Consider the following 16,538-nt stretch of genomic DNA (forward strand, 5'->3'; position numbering starts at 1 on the left):
GCTTGTTTGAGCTTTGTTCATGAACACACTCGTTTGCATTTCGAGTTTAAGTTCGAGCTTAAACGGGATTTAATCGGGCTTGACTAAATAAACAAGCCCTAATTTGTTATTAGAAAAATGTGTTTTTTTTTTCTTTTCTTTTTTCAAATTTTAACACAACGGATTTTTCATGCCTTTAAATGATGAAATAATTAATACTCTTTAAAAATATGTATGAATAAAGATATATAAATTGTCCGAGTTTTAATCAAACATTAAAAAAACTTATAAATGGACTTAAACGAGTTGTTCACGAACATTACCGAGTCGAACATGATGTTGTTCGAGTTTTGTTCATTTATTTGACGAGCTTAAAAGTTTTGTTCAAGCTTGTTTGTTAGCTTAACAAACGAGTTTGATCAAGCTTTGACCGAGCTTGTTCGCGAGTAGTTCACGAACGTATCAGCTCATTTACACCCCTAATTGGGGCGTTTGGTAGATTCCTGTAACAACTAGGAGAATAATCTAAACTAAAAGGCAGATTTGCCAAAAATTGACGTCGTGCCTAGCAATAGCAATCATAGCATAGATTTCCAAGATATTTTGATCCTCGATCATATAGAGTATTTGCTACTACGTATAATCTGTCTGCTAATTACTCAGTTTGCATCCAGTACACAGGAAACACGAAATGCATTAGTGGCAAGGCATCATAGCACCTCATTGAGATTAGGCATTTACAAATTACAACAAAGAAACGGGATTCCGCTTCAATTACAAAATTCCTAATTAATGAACTAAAGTGACCTATTTCAGACTTTCAATGAGTATGATCTAGTGCCCCAAATTATTCTAAACAGGATTGCTGCATTACAAAAAGATGACCAACAAATTACAAAAAAAGGTAGAGAGAGGGCGGCTTTGGTGTCTATCATTGTGTACCTTTGAGGGGTTCAACTGCTTCATCATATACAGGATTATGCAAGAGACTTTGCCCATTACACTGATGCTTTATACTGTGATTTACAGATGTAGTAAGATTTTGCATATCTGGTAGATCCCTTCTACATTCTTGTACAGGCAAAGAAAATGCGTGTCTGATAGCATTAAGGGACTCGTGGAATTGCTCGTGACCAAGTGGTTTTGAAAACCAAAGCTCATTTACATCACCAACTCGGTGTTGAGCACACTGCAATGATCTTCTTTGAACTTCATCTTTGACTCTCTGAGAATGAAAATAAGGACAATTATTGTAAATAATCATATTGCCTTTTTTTTCTTTCTGGCAGACAAAGGAGAGGTAATGGAACCAGATGCTAAATACAGAGTATCAGCAAGTGTCCATAAATGCTAATGCAAAGCAAAAGATGCTCCTTATGGTTCAACTTCTAAGGTTCTTTATATACAAACGGAAAAGATAATGTAGCATTAGGATACAGTAATTATAAACAAAGCAAAAAAGCAGTATGTATCCTATACTCATGTTGATAAGAGGCAATATACTTCTGCAACACTTTCAATGGTTGTGACTGAAACTGTGTCATGGGAACACAAAACAGTTGAGAAAAATATGTGATTGTTGTCAAATTGTGTACATCATCGGATCATTTAAAGAAGCACAATTTGTCACCAAGTCAAGAGGAGGTAATAAAATAATTGACAAAAAATTCCGTGCTTTTGGTCCAAAATTTTATACCTATGACAAAGTGTCTAGTTACCAACACAAGTACTTCAAGTGGAATAGCCAGGCTCTACAGATAGCACCAGAGCTCATTAGAACCAGCTTGATTGAAATGCCCCTTATGTTCGAAGAACATGTGAGTTGTGAGCAATTTGATTTGATGAACAGGCATCAAAATAACACAGAGATCAGTCTCACATAACTTATCAGGGACATAGATGCAACTTTAACATATGCCATCATCTCTGAAATCCAAAACCCATCGATTATACATGCCAGCACATCTGATCTCAAAGCCCCAACCAGCCCGAAAATGACATTGTATAAGCAGACTCTGAGAGAGAAATTCACCATAACTTCTTTTCTCAGACACAAATTATTCCTAAGCCTCATTTTCGTAGCATTAATCAAGCTGCCATTAGTACAAAGCTTATTCAGTGTTCAACTGTTCACCTAAACACCTAGCAGAATGTCTCTGGGACAAGCTAACACCTAAAGTAATGCCCTCCAAACTGTTCATATTCCCCAGCTCTCTCCATTTATTTATTTTTTTTTCCTCTGGCTAATTCGAAGTCTTACAAATCCCATTAAACAGCTCCATTTCAAGGAACATGTAAATCTCCAACCAAAGTAGTTAACTAGGAAATGAGTCAAGGTCACTAATGGCATGTTACCATTAGTCATTCAACATATAACAACAAAACATTATAATGCAAGAACACGAATACGATGAAGAAGCACACAGATATTAATGCAAATAACAAAAATCATTCAGAATCAAAATCACAAAGACATACGGAGTACTACAAAACATGTTACAGAATCAAATTACACACCTGCAACAACTTGGAATCAAACTTAGGCAACCCAATTTGAGAAACAGTCAAAGACCCAAAAAAGTTGCCTAACAAAGCAGCATCAGGAACAGCTAAACCAAGAGAAAGCCCAGCAACAAACCCACCTAACAAACTATCCCCAGCACCAGTAGGATCAATCTGAATCGTCGAAAACGGCGAAATCTCAACCTCCCCATCTTTCCAGAACACTTTACAACCCTTCTCACCATAAGTCACAACCACACAACACAACTTCCTGACCTCCTCAACATCCATAAACTCAGCTTCTTCAGCAGAAGCCTTCAAAACCCCAATTTTAGATAATAAAGGGTAAAATTTAGTCTCATTCAAATTAATCAATCTAACAGTACCATCAATTTCATCAAATTCTCTAATCAACCCTTGAACATCAACAAACACAACATCACAAATCTCAACCAAACCCTCCAAAGTTTCAGGTAAAATCTCCCCTCCCACACCCACAGCCATCCCAAAATCAAACCTTTTCCCCGAGTTAGAGTTGGGCAACTCTATGGGTCGAATCGGGTCACATGCAATGACCCGTTTAAGGGTCCGATCTGAAACGGGTTTCCCATCATTTTCAGGGCAATTAGAGTAGAAATGAGCATGAAAAACGGTGGTTTTTGAGGTATTAGAAACAATTGGAGAGCAGAAAACAGAGTGATTGTAACTAAAATCAGAACCAACAATTGAAATACAATCACAGGGAATTGAGAGGAGAGAGAAAATGCTGGAGATGAAGGAAGCAGCACCACCCAATGATTCTGCAATTACGACGTCGTCTTGAAGAAGGACGTCATGGCAGTAGTTGCCTATGACCAAACTACGGCGGGAGAACCCCATTAAAATCGGTTTGATTTGTTTGTTTTTTTTTTTTTTTTCTGGGAATTATAAGAGAAGATGATCCAAAGAAATTGAATTAAAAAATGGATTGGAGTATTTATATATTTGCGTCTGAGTTTCGTTATTGCCGTCTGTCGATATGTTCTGAAATTCTGCGTGTACACGGATTCTGGTCAAGAGTATCAAAATCGATTTAGGAGCGTAAATCTTTAACTTTTTTAAGCACCAATTAATAATGTTTAGTTTTGTCTTAGATTGCTAAATGAGGTGAATCCACAAAGAAAGACACGCATAAGATGATTAGCTACTCGTAGTTACAACTTATAAGACTTTTCTCATAAAAATTAAAAAAAAAATATTAATATTAAATAATTAGGATACTTCTTTACTTTTATACGATAGAGCTGGTCATTGATTAGTGACAAATGTAATCGACCAACATTATTTTTGTTATTGCTAACTTTTTCCTTTCTAATTGGAATATTGGGAGAAGCTAGGGGATAATAATGGAATTATATATGACAAGTGAAATTTTTTTTAAGGAAAAAAAAAAAAAAGAATTTTCACTTCCTAATCCTAATAAAAGCATTTAAGCATATAAATCACGTTAGCTCCCTTCAAAAAAAAAAAAAAAAAAAAAAATCACGTTAGCAAAGTGCACAACCTTATACCGAGGTAGGCCAATGAGAGCAAAGAGCATAGGTCTTGAATTAGGAGCATAGTTTGAAATAATTCCACATAGGAAGAAACCTTTGAAGATTCCATTAGTAGAAATAGGAAGAACAAATAGAATTGAAAGGTGTAATTTGCTCTAAAATAGTAGTATAGTACGTAGTATAAGCTTATTAGATGAGAAATACTCTCTCCTTAATTGTACATGCATTTATTTTCAATTTCATGTTAACCTAGAGAAAACACTTACTTGATCATGTAAGAAAAAGGTGTAAAATTATTACATCCTATCATTAAGTAGTATAATAAGCTACAAATACTAACCATCTTTGTGTCATTTAACTATATCACCAAAGTTACACCTCTAATATTACCAGATTAGTTAGCTTATCAACTTTAGACTTTGACTGATTGGCAGCATTTATTCAACGTTTCAATTATCTTTTCGACCATTTAAAAATTCAAGCTTCAATTAGTTCCGTGGCTAAATTTTTGTCAAACTAAGCGAGAGAGGAAACTTAGGAATACAGTCGAGTATACTCAGTAATACAAATACAAGGATACAACTCAAAGACATAAAGGCGCAACTGCCACTTGTAAGACAGAGTCTATATGCGATGCCAAAAAAAAAAAAAAAAAAAAAAAATTGGGGCAACGAGGTCGAACATTGTGAATTCCTTTTGATTTTTTTAAGAAAAACCAGTAGAACAAAGTATAATATTCATTATTGATGGAGAATTCCTTCACGCAATTTGTTTAACATTCGATGCCCTTGAGTGCGGTATCTTCCTTCTGAACTATTTTTCTAGATTGCAAATCATGCACCCTAAACAGTGCCCTGTTTTGGTGCACAAGCGAGGGGGTGCTCGTCCACTACATGCCGGGGCATGACTCAGTACGAGACGAATCCCCCAGCCTCCCCAAATCCCAATTAGCCCCATGCAAATCATACTCCTGGACACCACAGCATACTGTCGCATATTTAGTTACAATATGATAGAAAGAACCATATTTATGTATATTGTGGATTTCATTCCCTTCACAAAACAACAATAGCCATTTGACATCAAAGAGGCTCTCTCAAATTTTCTCATTGCTTAATCGTCTGCATCTGATATATCCTATACAACCTTATTATTCTGGATGACATAAATAATAGGCCATCAATACAAGTCTACAACTATCAGACCAAAGAAAAGTTTAATTTTGCACATTAACATTATCAGGTAGAGCAATGTCAGAGGAACAGAAAGACCAAGCAAGTCAACAACAATAATGCACCTTGAGAAACTGCTACTGAAGATGAATAACATAAGTTAGCATTACTTAGATTAGTTACTATCTGGAATCAAGCCTGCCCAATTGATGATTACAGTTAACATGAAGGATAAGAGTCATTTATTACTGACATTTATAAGGCTTCACAAATTATGCAGGTAAGAAACGCTCGCCATGCAAGATAACCACCTAATGGATTCCACCCATGAATGTTCTAGGATCTGGACAATTCCCGCTAAAGTCTGCTTGCGAGAAGTCAAAACCTGGGTTCTGCGGAAAAAAAAATGTTAAGTAAATAAATAAAACCCGGAATTAAGACAGCTGAGTAGTGAACTGTACCATGGACCACACTTCACAATTAATCATAAATTGTTTTATCGGTAGATTGAATTGAAAGATATGGACAAAAAGAACAATTGCATCAGATAGGGTATACATGCAAAAAAAACTTTGAAAGTCCTACAACAAAACAGAGCATTCAAGAAACTTGAAATTCACACTATCTAACCAGATGAAAAAATTAAGTCTAGGGATCACAGATGCCAAAAATATCCTATTTTAACCAGGGGAATATAGGAGCACATGCTGCATAAGGCAAGCAATAAAAAGCCAAATACATGAAATGACACAATAACCAAATGCAATTATATCCTTACAATTCACAAAAGGGTAGAGTGCAAGGCTTTCTACTTAAAAGGTAGAGAAGTAGGAAATTGAAGCCAAAAGGCATAATTACATCCAATGATTCTATATAGCCCTTACGCCCAATGGGGATTGTACTGTTAATAAGAAAACATAAAAATTCATGTATCACCAACCTCACCCAGCCATGCCTCGCATTGAGAATCATGACCAGGTACAAGAACAGTAAGACAACAAAATTAGTCCCCCACCCACATCAAAAGACATATATATTTTGACAGGTCCTCAAACCAGTAAATTGATCAGGAATTCTCTAGCCACTAATATAGAAAGACAAGCCTAGATCAATATATCATCTATCATAATGCCCTTTCATTCAAAAGGTCACTCTGTTCAATAGATCAAGACATGCAATGGAGCATGATAGAAAGACGTAATCCAACTACTGAAAATATTATAAACAAATATGAAGAAATTTACACCCCTAATGATGGACATAACAATAAATTGATTGTCAATGCTCTTAATCATAAAACAGCCTAGGGCCAATGCATTATAGCTTAAGTAATTAGTTTAGCTTCTAAATCTATTAGTGATTAAAGAAATTCAATTGTAGTTTGCTTTGTAACCCCCCCCCCCCAAACGGAAAGGGCCTAAGTGCCTAACCCTACCCCAACCTCCCCCAAATAAAAATAAAAAAAACAATTATTTCACATGATCTGTGACCCACCACCCCACCTCCCCCAAATAAGATAAAAAATTATTATTTAACATGATCACTGAATAACAGTAAAAAAATTTAAGATTTAAACAAGCAATGAAGCAAATGGTCACCCAAATAACAGCAGTGCAAATTAGTTTTAGAAGACTTCAACAAAAACCAAAGCACAACGAACTCTATAAGCTTAAGCTGAATAAATGAAATTTACACTCTATTGTACTTACATTTTCTAACACCGTATTCATTTTCAAAAAAACAAAAAAAAAAAAAAAATCTTCACATTATCGCAAAAACTTCCACTTTAGTGCGACTTTACTTGATAAGCTCCAGAGTGACACACAATTTGACAGACATAACTGTAGCTAGCAGATATACAAGCTACAACTTGAAAAAAAGGATTATAGTAAATGACCTCTTCTTGAAATCGCTGAAGCATCAAGCGCTTCTGCTCTTGATCTGCAGCGTAAGGATCCAGCTGACCTTGACCCACAATAGGTGAAGACCATGTCTGGCCTTTGTCCCTCTTTTGCAAGGTTATATGTAGTGTATCATCCTCTGGCATTCATAAAGATATTTCAGCAACTATGAACAAAGTACAAATCTAGCACTCAGACAATTAAATAAAACACTTACATTAACTCAACCAAATATATTGTACACATTCTTAAAGAAAGCTAAACACAGCTGTATACAAATTACCACATGTCTCGAGAGACTTAAGTACATATTACATAATTCAGCAAGAAGGATCCTCTGAATTACAGCAGCACATATTTCAAATTATGCACCTAGTAACAAGATACCGATACAGCTGAAGTCATAAGAAAGAAGCTATTTACCAAGCTGCTAGGCTGTTATTTGCTAACACAAAGTGATACATTGACCAGATCATGCCCCGACCAAGCCCAAACACCATTAGGCACACATAAACTCATACACAAGTATTATAGCCTTTTCATGATTTTCACTCAACATGTCAAGTGTTTGGAATTTTCAGGGAACTAACACTATCTAGATAGATTACCAATTCAATAGTTCGCTAATTATGTCATTTAGTTTACTTAGCATAGTAATTCTCAGTTCAAATCATATCAGCACCTCTTCATCACAGCACACTACAACTAATTCTCAGTAAAGATCATGTATTTCACTAAATTCTCAGAATCAAAAACCAAATCAAAGCAATAAAAATTACTGCTCACAAATATTAAATACATACCCAAAGTCCAAAAAGAGGAGTCAGTCTTCACAGGATGCTGCAAATCATGCTGAAAAAAAAAATAATAAACAACAAATTAAACATCATCAACAATCATACAAGAATTTTCCATTTGAAAAATAAAAATGATAAATCAACTAAAAATTCATCAAATTCATGCAAAAATACTAACATTAAGATAAGGAGGATTGCCTTTGATCCCAACTTCAACATGCTTAGACTGAATTTTGCTATAAAATAGCTTCGTCGGCACATTTGGAGGTAGTGCAATGTACACATTAACCTCATCTAGGGTTTGATCCCATTCGAAAACCTTCTGACCTAAAAATTTGTGATTAATTGAAAATTTGAAATTTCAGCAATCAAAATTAATCAATCAATCGATAAAATCAACAAGAAAAGAAGAGAGAGAAAAGGATTACCGTTGTGAACGAAGGCGTGGCGCTTATCGGGGGCCAATTTTTCTGCCATGATTTTTTCGGAAATTAGGGTTCCGGCGAAGAGGTGAAGTGAAATTTGGGCGTTCCCGGGAAATAATATGAAATTCTAGATTATTGACGATTGATAAGTTGGGGAACCAAGTCAGAATCATTCTCTCGAATTTTCGTATTCTTCTTTTATGAATGAATGGTCTTCAATTGTCTAAATGCCAATTGCCAAAGAAAAAAAAATGATTTGATGTTTGGTCGAGTGGTAAGGGTTCGCGAAATATAGGTATGAGGTATAAGTTTAGAATGAGTAAAACTCATACCATATGTTTGGATGTCAAAAGTATGGGAGGTGGGTTTGGCCAATTCCATTCCCTTATGTATCAAATTAAAGGAAGGAATAGTGACATATTCCATTCTAGAATTGAACCGAACACAACTACACAAGGTATTAAGTATCAAGTTCCAACCCAATACCACCTTAACCCCATTCCTGATTCCAAACTCATACCACTCTGTGAACCAAACACCCCCTGAATCTTTGAAAGTTGAAATTCCTTAATTCGAGTCAAACTATCTTGTGAGAGCTTCTGATTTATTGCAAGTAATGAAAATTTGTTAGTATTCTATCTCTACATAATTTTTTTTTTATTTTTTTATTTTTTTTTTTTACGGGATCTCTATATAATTTAATTCATGCAATTCACAACTGCTCCAATTTGAAATCTCTCATAAGGTAATCCAACTCGAGTTAGTATGCTAGATACTTCGAAAAGGGGAGGTTAAAAGGATCCTCATCATCAAAAGCCTCTAATAGGAATTAGGAATTGAAAAGGTTGGAAGCTTCATTTTTTTTATGCAAGCCAAGGAATAGATTAGATAAATAGAGTTCAGCAATACAAAGCAGTTAAGGAGGTCTATCCTCCATAATTACAGTAGCTAAGAAGTCAGGATAGTTGTCCAAAATAATTAGATTACAATCAAAGCTAGCATTTCATTCTACAATTCTTTGCCAAAAGATCTGCTGCCCTGTTGCTTCCTCTTGGTTCATGGTTGAGCTTGACACTAGGCATCCCCTCTGAAAGTTCCCTGCATTGTTTGACAATAAGCATGTTAGCATCTTCGCCTGGATCCTCTTATTGCACTCTTTCAATTGCACCTTTTGAATCTGAACAAATCTGAATATTCGACCATCCTTTCTCAGCAATGATGGACAATCCTGTATGTATTGCCTTTAGTTCTCCCCAAATGACAGAAGGAACTTGAGTTTTTTTGTTGGAAGCCAATGATCCAATTGCCACTACGTGGTAAAACCATTACATACAAATTAGGAAGTAAAATTTTTGGGGAATTCAATATAAGACTAATAGTACCAACTACCAAGGCATCCTCTATGGTTGAAAATTATGCATAATGGTTCCAGATTTTACATATTGTCAAGATTATTTCATAACATCAATGTTATAAATATCATTCCCATTGTTCTATGTGCATAGGCACAATTTCAAATTCGATCATACAAAAGATATGTTTGTCTTTGTTGGTTAGTCTCGGGGTGTTATTCAAAACATAAATCAAATCTCGTCTACATCACTTCCATTTGTAACTCCCTTTACACATTTAAAAAAAAAAGAAAATCAATTTGAATATATACTGTTTTAGTAGGTCAACGTATTACAATATACAAGTGGTACCTTACATAAGTTACAATGTTACTTCCCTTCGATCAAATTTGGTCAACACCATATTAAAGTTGGCGCACCGTAAGCCAGGCCCAGGCCCAATTCATAAGCGGGCTATTAAGTTTTTTTGACTTAAAATTCCCAACAATTTTTGACTCCAACAATTATCTTCACTCCCAGAAAATGAAGCTTTCTGCACAGTCTCATTATCAACTTCAACTTCTTGCTACCTGAAAAATGGAAGCTTACACGAGGTTCATCATCAGCTATATTACCCCACATTTATCAGTTTTTTCAATTTCAAGTGTAAATTGTAAGTTGCAATCATTTAATTTGACTACTTTGCACCATAATTTATTTTGTAAATGTTGTTGCTAAATTATTATTATGCCTCATAATTGCATAATTGCCCGTACTGTATAAGATTCTTCAATTGTGATAGAAGTTTCATGTTTGAAGTCGTAAACAATACTACTCATATTTTTTTGCTGGATTTTATATAATTTCATAATGCTAACAAAAATTGAAAAGGGATTTTATAACTTTAATTTATTGTTTTTTTCCCAGAAAATTCTTGGAAATTTCTTATTCTGTAACTGTTAGTGGTAATGTATGTGAGAAGAATACTAAGGAGTATATATTAGAAACAAGAACGGGTTTAATAAGATAGAGACAAGTCTTTTTCCTATTTTAGGATTGAAACAGGTTAATAGTGATAGTTGTGTGTCTTTGTAACACTGGTTGTCTAATTTAAGGATGCACCAAATCTTTGGTGCAACTCATTCACAACCCCTAAACATGAATGGAGGAATTAGGAAATGGTGAAAAATGACAAATGAGCATAGAAATAGCCTTGGGAGTATAACGGGATATGGTGCAAACTGTTGTACCATGGATGGCATGGATGTCGTGTAAAAACGAAAGAGTTGTTTTCTTAAGATCTTTTATACGTTGATATATGCTTGGTTGTACACTTGTACCACATTAATTTTTTGTATGGTTATGGTCTAGGATGATTTACTAGTTGTTTGGATAAATATAAATGCCTTTAAGTTGATAATTAAGTGCAATGCAATGTAAAGTAACTTAATTTCTCCCAAGGATTAATCATCAAATTGTTCGAACCCAATGCTTTTGTTATGAGTACGGCCGATTATGAAATGATGTGAGAGTGTTAATGTGTTATGTTATACTCTTATTTTGGCATAACTAGTGAAACTCATTGCAAATTTTTCATTGACTAGCTAGCTTATTCATATTGTAATTAAGTACTTTTACTTCAGTCCATCTGCTTGTAAATAACTTCTACATTGGGTGAGCTCATCAAAATTAAGGGTTTAATATGATTTTGATAAGAAAGTCTTAAGAAGCCCTTTCATCCTTTTGCAATTGTTGTGTCCTCTCATCTTATTTCAATTGTTTATACTGGGGTATTATTGCCATATTGAAATATTTAACTTTTTCTGAAAATTTTCAAAAGCCTCCGAGATTGTTCTTTTAAGATCAAGTGAGTAATTGTGAGGGAATGGAAATGGAGTCTTAGGAGACAACCTCTATCGTAAATCTTAATAAGGTGTTTGTTTTGCTCATTAGAACTTTAAATAAGCAAATTTGATATAATGAGAAAAAAAATAAAACCTCTTTTTGGTACAACTAGCTCTTAGTGTACCCAGAAACAACAAAGAATTTGTACTTAGAAGATGCGTTAAATCTGTTGCAAGGAAATGGGAATGAGAAACAGAGAAAGTATATTTGGAAATTGCTTTTGTAAAAGCATATTTTGTATTAGATATGCTAATTTCCAAAACATAGCCAGATAATCCAAAATTACAATAAATACATAAGATAAACAAGCTAGTGGTTCTAAAAATGAGTAGAGGTTCATTACAATTGCGGTGTAGTGTATGAGTATATAAGTCCTGTTAACTAGTGAAAAAAGAGATCGATGCAACAAAATGTAAAAGAGAAGATGTTTTTGGTTCATAGTACATTTTATGTAAAAGTTATTTTCTATTAATTGGTCTATCTGGACAGAGTACATTTTGTTTGTATCTTAGACTACATAATGTAACAACAACAACAATAACAACAAAATATAAATATAAATATGATCTGGATGAAACTTACAGGTACATATTAGCTTTAAAACATTTAACAGTGGATTAGTGTCATATGCCTTCAATAGCAAATTTTAGTAACTATGATATAAGGAGAAGGAGAAGGAGAATCCGGTGGCAAGAAATGGATTTTAGACTGTGAAAAGCCAATTGCAATCGTCATGAGGTTTTTTACCCAAATTCATCCCCAGGAAAGTTCCAGGAAACTGCAAGTTTGTCTCTATTGGTCTTCTCTTCAATCACAGTAGCTCAAGCCAAGTAATTTGTAACAATTGTAACAGCCCAAGAAATTATAATGCTCGCCTCATTGTCAAAAAAAAAAAAAAAAAAAAACATACTGCTAGTCTAATATTTACATAGCGTAAGTGTGTAGGGATAATCAAGGATATGGACTCCAATGAGGCATGGGATGCAGAAAATGGAATCGTCAGTGACTCAAGCAACGAGCCTAAAATTATCCAGACGGCACATAGTTTGTCATCTTCATTGCTTAGGAAAAAGTCTGATGTGGCCCTGGGGTTGAACATCAGGTCTTTGTTGGTTAGGAGAATTCTGAAAAATCTTCAAGATGTTATCCTTGGAACCAAGATTTGTGCTCTCTTTGTGGCCATCCCCTTCGCTATAGTGGCCGAATATCACAATTTTGGAAGAGTAAGTGCAATTTCTTTGGTAGAAATTAGATAAAAGTTTGGACGACATATAAAAGCCAACCCGATTTTAGGGTATTAGGTATTGATTTTATTTATTGATCGATTTTGTCATTCCATAAACTTATTTTACAATTAGTTCATTGCGATCTTGCATCTTAGCAGGCCTGGGTCTTTGCTTTGAGTTTAATCGGACTTGCCCCTCTAGCGGAACGAGTTAGCTTTCTTACCGAGTATGTTACTACTTAATTGTAATGAATTTATGCTTCAATATGCTAAGAGTATAGATATTCAAAAAAAATAATGTGATTGTCATTTTCTCTCCATGTCTCCTTTTGCATGTCAAATCCAAGGCAAATTGCATATTATACTGGCTCAACAGGTACTAGCTGCTCTGAATGGCAATTGGCATTTATATCCTTCATTTTGCTATCTTGAATTGGTCAATTAATAAGATTTGGAAATTCACAGTTGGGGGGCTGCTAAATGCAACTTGTGGCAATGCAACAGAACTCATAATAGCTATATTCGCACTCCACCAAGGGAAGATAGCTGTGCTGAAGTACTCTCTTCTGGGATCAATTCTTTCAAACCTTCTTCTAGTTCTTGGTTCTTCTCTATTTTGTGGTGGCTTGGCCAACATGAGCGAGGAGCAAAAATTTGACAGAGTAATACATTGAAATCCATTTGCACTTTTTTTTTTTTTTAATGATTTGGCACAATGCGTGAGGCTGGCATATCATAGTAACTTAATTCATGCTCTTTCACATCTTCTTACCCCTAAACACCCTATGATTATCCTTTTCTCTTTCTGATGACAGAATCAAGCCGATGTAAATATACTTCTCCTCTTTCTTGGAGTTCTTTGTCATGCATTGCCATTGTTTACTCAACATTCTGAGGATGCTGCAGGGACGGCATTCTCTGCTAGCTCCATACTCCTGCTGTCAAGAGTGAACAGCATTGTCCTGCTCGTGGCTTATATTGCATATCTGTTCTTTCAGCTGAAGACCCACCGACAATTGTTTGATTCTGAAGAGGTGATTTTATTATATGTATTTGGTATGTAGCTTTTTGTACAGAACTCCTGGTTTGTAACATGTGGTATCTGGACTATCTGCCCCTAAAAGAGTACAACAGACATAAAAGGAGTCTAAAAATCCTGAATACTTTGCTGACTGATGAACGCAACAATATGCAGGAACCTGATGATAATTGTGAGGATGGGAGGGCAATAATTGGTTTTTGGAGTGCATTTAGCTGGTTGGTAGGCATGACAGTAGTGATAGCTTTGCTTTCTGAATATATTGTTGGCACAATTGAGGTACATATGTGTACGAAACCACTCTGAAGCTTTCTCTTGCACTCATCTTCTGTACTCAAGTTTATTATGCCCAATCAAAAACTAACCCCTACATTGAAACAGGCTGCTTCCATCTCTTGGGGCATTCCCATTAGCTTCCTCAGCATAATTTTGCTTCCTATAGTTGGGAATGCAGCAGAACATGCAGGTGCAATCATATTTGCTTACAAGAACAAGCTGGTATGATCCTGACTGATTTACATTTCTCTTGAAATTCATGATAAATATAGTACTTGCATTACAATTTTGTGTTAACTATGTGCTGTTTTTCTCTGACAGGATATATCTCTGGCAGTTGCCCTGGGCTCTGCCACCCAAATTTCAATATTTGTGGTAACACTAAAAACTTTGACGTTAATAATGGCCACATTCAATTCCTTTATGTATCATACCTAAATCATTAAAATGAAGTCCTAATACAAGAGCCTGCTACTATAGGTCCCCTTATGTGTGATTGTTGCATGGATAATGCATATCAAGATGGATCTCAGCCTTAGCATCCTGGAAACCGCTTCTTTTGCTGTTTCAGTACTCGTTGTAGCCTTCACTTTGCAGGTTTATTATCTATTTTGATCATTCAATTTTTTTAGTCTCATTGCATCTCTCTTTCTCTTCAAAGATTTTGGCTTTAACTCAGACACTGCTAGCTGCTACTATTAAACAGGATGGATCATCACATTACATGAAAGGGGGTGTTCTTCTCTTTTTTTACACGGTTATTGCTACAAGCCTTTTGGTCCTTCCTTATAAAACCGATAACGATGGTAAGTACACTACAACATCCACAGTTTTTTAGCACGGCAAGCGAGAAGCAAACCATATGTAAATTAGAAAATTGCAAAATAAATCTTGACAATGGCTGTCATCCATATCTTCCTTGATTCCTCTCAATTTATTTTAGTTGTTGCATCCAGGAAAGTTAATCATAAACCATTACTATTATAGAAAACGTGTCTATCTTTCCAAACATTCAATAAAATATAGTATGCGACTCTGTTAATTCTAGATAGGACGAGAAATATATTATTGGTTAATACTTTGTATATTAGGTAGTACTCCATAAGATTTAGTACTGATATGCTCTCTAAAAAATGCATGCTAGATCAAGCAAATCTCATTGGATCAGGGCTTATATCGTCAGTTGGATTTGCTGGTGCCTGATAATTTGAGATGTCAACTCTGGTGTCTCAAATAAAAAGATTGTTCTTGTAAATTTTTTAATTCCTGGAAAACAGATATCGAATCTGAAAATTTTCTTCTATAGATTTTAATGTATGCCAACTACATTGGAGTTGCAAGTTGTAATCTATCTGATGATATAATTTGATTCTGCGGGTATAGCTTGAAGATTTAAAGGGTATCAAATAAGTAATGGTTCTGTTAGTATTAAACTATACTCTAGTGGTACAATTCAGAAATATGCAAAGGACTTGTTTGGTAATTAGTTGTTAGCCAACTTTTAAAGCGATTTACAGTCACTTTTTTTCGGAATGTGACCGAACAACCAATTCCGAATGTGTATCTAATTGGTAATGAAAACAGTGATTAGATTTTTATTTTTTTTTTATTTCTTTTGTGTGTGTGTTTTTGTGATTTCAATAAGTGAAACACAAATTCTTACAAAACATTTTTGTAAATAATGAAACAAATCAAGCAAATAATTAATAATAATAGCTAGTTGCCCAATATAAGAAGAGTTGGATCATCCCAAATATTTTTTATTTTTTTTAATTCAATTTACAGTTTTATAATAATGTGCATAAATAATTGAATGTTAATTATTAAATATGATAGCAGTCCATGGGAAAGAGTGCACGTAAGTGCAGCTCCATAACACCAACTAATCATATATTATAAACTATAAATTTACTCGTTTTTTGACTTGATTATTGCCAGGAGGATTTAAACTTGAGCTACATCATCTAATTTTTTTAATGCAAACATTATTATTTTTTGGTCATATAATTTTGTGGATGAACATTGAATAAGCCAAACCCCATCTTATAGTATTATTATTCGTGAAGTAGGAGCAGTTATTGCTCATGCAATACATTGTTGCAACTTTTGTGTCTCAAAAATTAGTGTCTACCATATTTCCAGCTATAACAACAATTAAATTAGTATAAACTTCAAAGTTGGGTTAGATTAATTTAAAGGAAGTTAAATTCTTGCCTCCTAATTGTCTGCCTTTCAAATGACAGTTCAAATTAAAAGGTGTCATCTAAGAGTAAGAAGGTACTAGACTACTCGTTAATTATATACTAGGTCGACCTAGGTCAACAACGAGTGTTGCTCTATGTTGCACCACTAAAATGACATAAGTTAACAGATAAAACGGATAGCTTAGTTGCCCTAAAACCTCTATAGAATGTCACCCCATATGACCATATTTTACGGAACGTCATCCCT

The 16,538-nt window shown here is 34.7% G+C and overlaps 3 protein-coding genes across 6 annotated transcripts; 1 reads left to right on the forward strand and 2 right to left on the reverse strand.

Annotated features, from left to right (window-relative positions):
• Window positions 1-565: 565 nt before the first annotated feature.
• LOC110688266 (inositol 3-kinase-like) lies at window positions 566-3,969 on the reverse strand. The gene is made up of 2 exons (XM_021864985.1): window positions 2,497-3,969; window positions 566-1,204 (listed from the first exon to the last, which is right to left on the reverse strand). Exons 1-2 carry the CDS (start codon window positions 3,358-3,360, stop codon window positions 911-913), a joined length of 1,158 nt encoding a protein of 385 aa, XP_021720677.1. The 5' UTR covers window positions 3,361-3,969; the 3' UTR covers window positions 566-910.
• A 1,251-nt stretch (window positions 3,970-5,220) lies between these two features.
• LOC110688268 (nudC domain-containing protein 2) lies at window positions 5,221-8,507 on the reverse strand. Its single transcript, XM_021864990.1, has 5 exons — window positions 8,315-8,507; window positions 8,065-8,213; window positions 7,893-7,941; window positions 7,086-7,228; window positions 5,221-5,580 (listed from the first exon to the last, which is right to left on the reverse strand). The coding sequence occupies exons 1-5, from the start codon at window positions 8,361-8,363 to the stop codon at window positions 5,500-5,502; spliced, it is 471 nt and encodes a 156-aa protein (XP_021720682.1). The 5' UTR covers window positions 8,364-8,507; the 3' UTR covers window positions 5,221-5,499.
• A 1,118-nt stretch (window positions 8,508-9,625) lies between these two features.
• On the forward strand, window positions 9,626-15,907 carry LOC110688267 (vacuolar cation/proton exchanger 3-like). Of its 4 annotated transcripts, none has more exons than XR_002504535.1 (12): window positions 9,626-10,315; window positions 12,493-12,770; window positions 12,929-12,999; window positions 13,120-13,148; window positions 13,238-13,434; window positions 13,588-13,806; window positions 13,968-14,090; window positions 14,193-14,309; window positions 14,409-14,462; window positions 14,568-14,684; window positions 14,777-14,893; window positions 15,232-15,907. XR_002504535.1 is itself a non-coding variant. In XM_021864986.1 (12 exons), exons 1-12 carry the CDS (start codon window positions 10,240-10,242, stop codon window positions 15,288-15,290), a joined length of 1,440 nt encoding a protein of 479 aa, XP_021720678.1. In that variant the 5' UTR covers window positions 9,632-10,239; the 3' UTR covers window positions 15,291-15,903. The 4 variants fall into 4 exon arrangements, 3 of the variants coding, with proteins under 3 accessions (XP_021720678.1, XP_021720679.1, XP_021720681.1); XM_021864986.1 differs by having other exon boundaries at window positions 9,632-10,315; window positions 14,794-14,893; window positions 15,232-15,903; XM_021864987.1 differs by having other exon boundaries at window positions 9,638-10,315; window positions 12,932-12,999; window positions 14,794-14,893; window positions 15,232-15,900.
• Window positions 15,908-16,538: the final 631 nt, after the last annotated feature.

The sequence above is a fragment of the Chenopodium quinoa genome, unplaced genomic scaffold (genome assembly GCF_001683475.1).
Source record: "Chenopodium quinoa cultivar QQ74 unplaced genomic scaffold, ASM168347v1, whole genome shotgun sequence".
Classification (NCBI taxonomy): Eukaryota; Viridiplantae; Streptophyta; class Magnoliopsida; order Caryophyllales; family Amaranthaceae; genus Chenopodium; species Chenopodium quinoa.

What these genes read in the sequence shown, in the direction of transcription:
- LOC110688266 (XM_021864985.1), bottom strand. Translation starts at nt 3,360, where the DNA reads ATGGGGTTCTCCCGCCGTAGTTTGGTCATAGGCAACTACTGCCATGAC. An exon ending in TTGATTCCAAGTTGTTGCAG is followed by an intron (nt 1,205 to 2,496) that starts GTGTGTAATTTG and finishes TTTCATTCTCAG; the next exon opens with AGAGTCAAAGATGAAGTTCA.
- LOC110688268 (XM_021864990.1), bottom strand. Translation starts at nt 8,363, where the DNA reads ATGGCAGAAAAATTGGCCCCCGATAAGCGCCACGCCTTCGTTCACAAC. An exon ending in GCAATCCTCCTTATCTTAAT is followed by an intron (nt 7,942 to 8,064) that starts GTTAGTATTTTT and finishes TTTTTTTTTCAG; the next exon opens with CATGATTTGCAGCATCCTGT. An exon ending in TTCAGCGATTTCAAGAAGAG is followed by an intron (nt 5,581 to 7,085) that starts GTCATTTACTAT and finishes TTTTTTCCGCAG; the next exon opens with AACCCAGGTTTTGACTTCTC.
- LOC110688267 (XM_021864986.1), top strand. Translation starts at nt 10,240, where the DNA reads ATGGAAGCTTACACGAGGTTCATCATCAGCTATATTACCCCACATTTA. An exon ending in AGGAGCAAAAATTTGACAGA is followed by an intron (nt 13,435 to 13,587) that starts GTAATACATTGA and finishes TTCTGATGACAG; the next exon opens with AATCAAGCCGATGTAAATAT. An exon ending in TTATAAAACCGATAACGATG is followed by an intron (nt 14,894 to 15,231) that starts GTAAGTACACTA and finishes AATGCATGCTAG; the next exon opens with ATCAAGCAAATCTCATTGGA.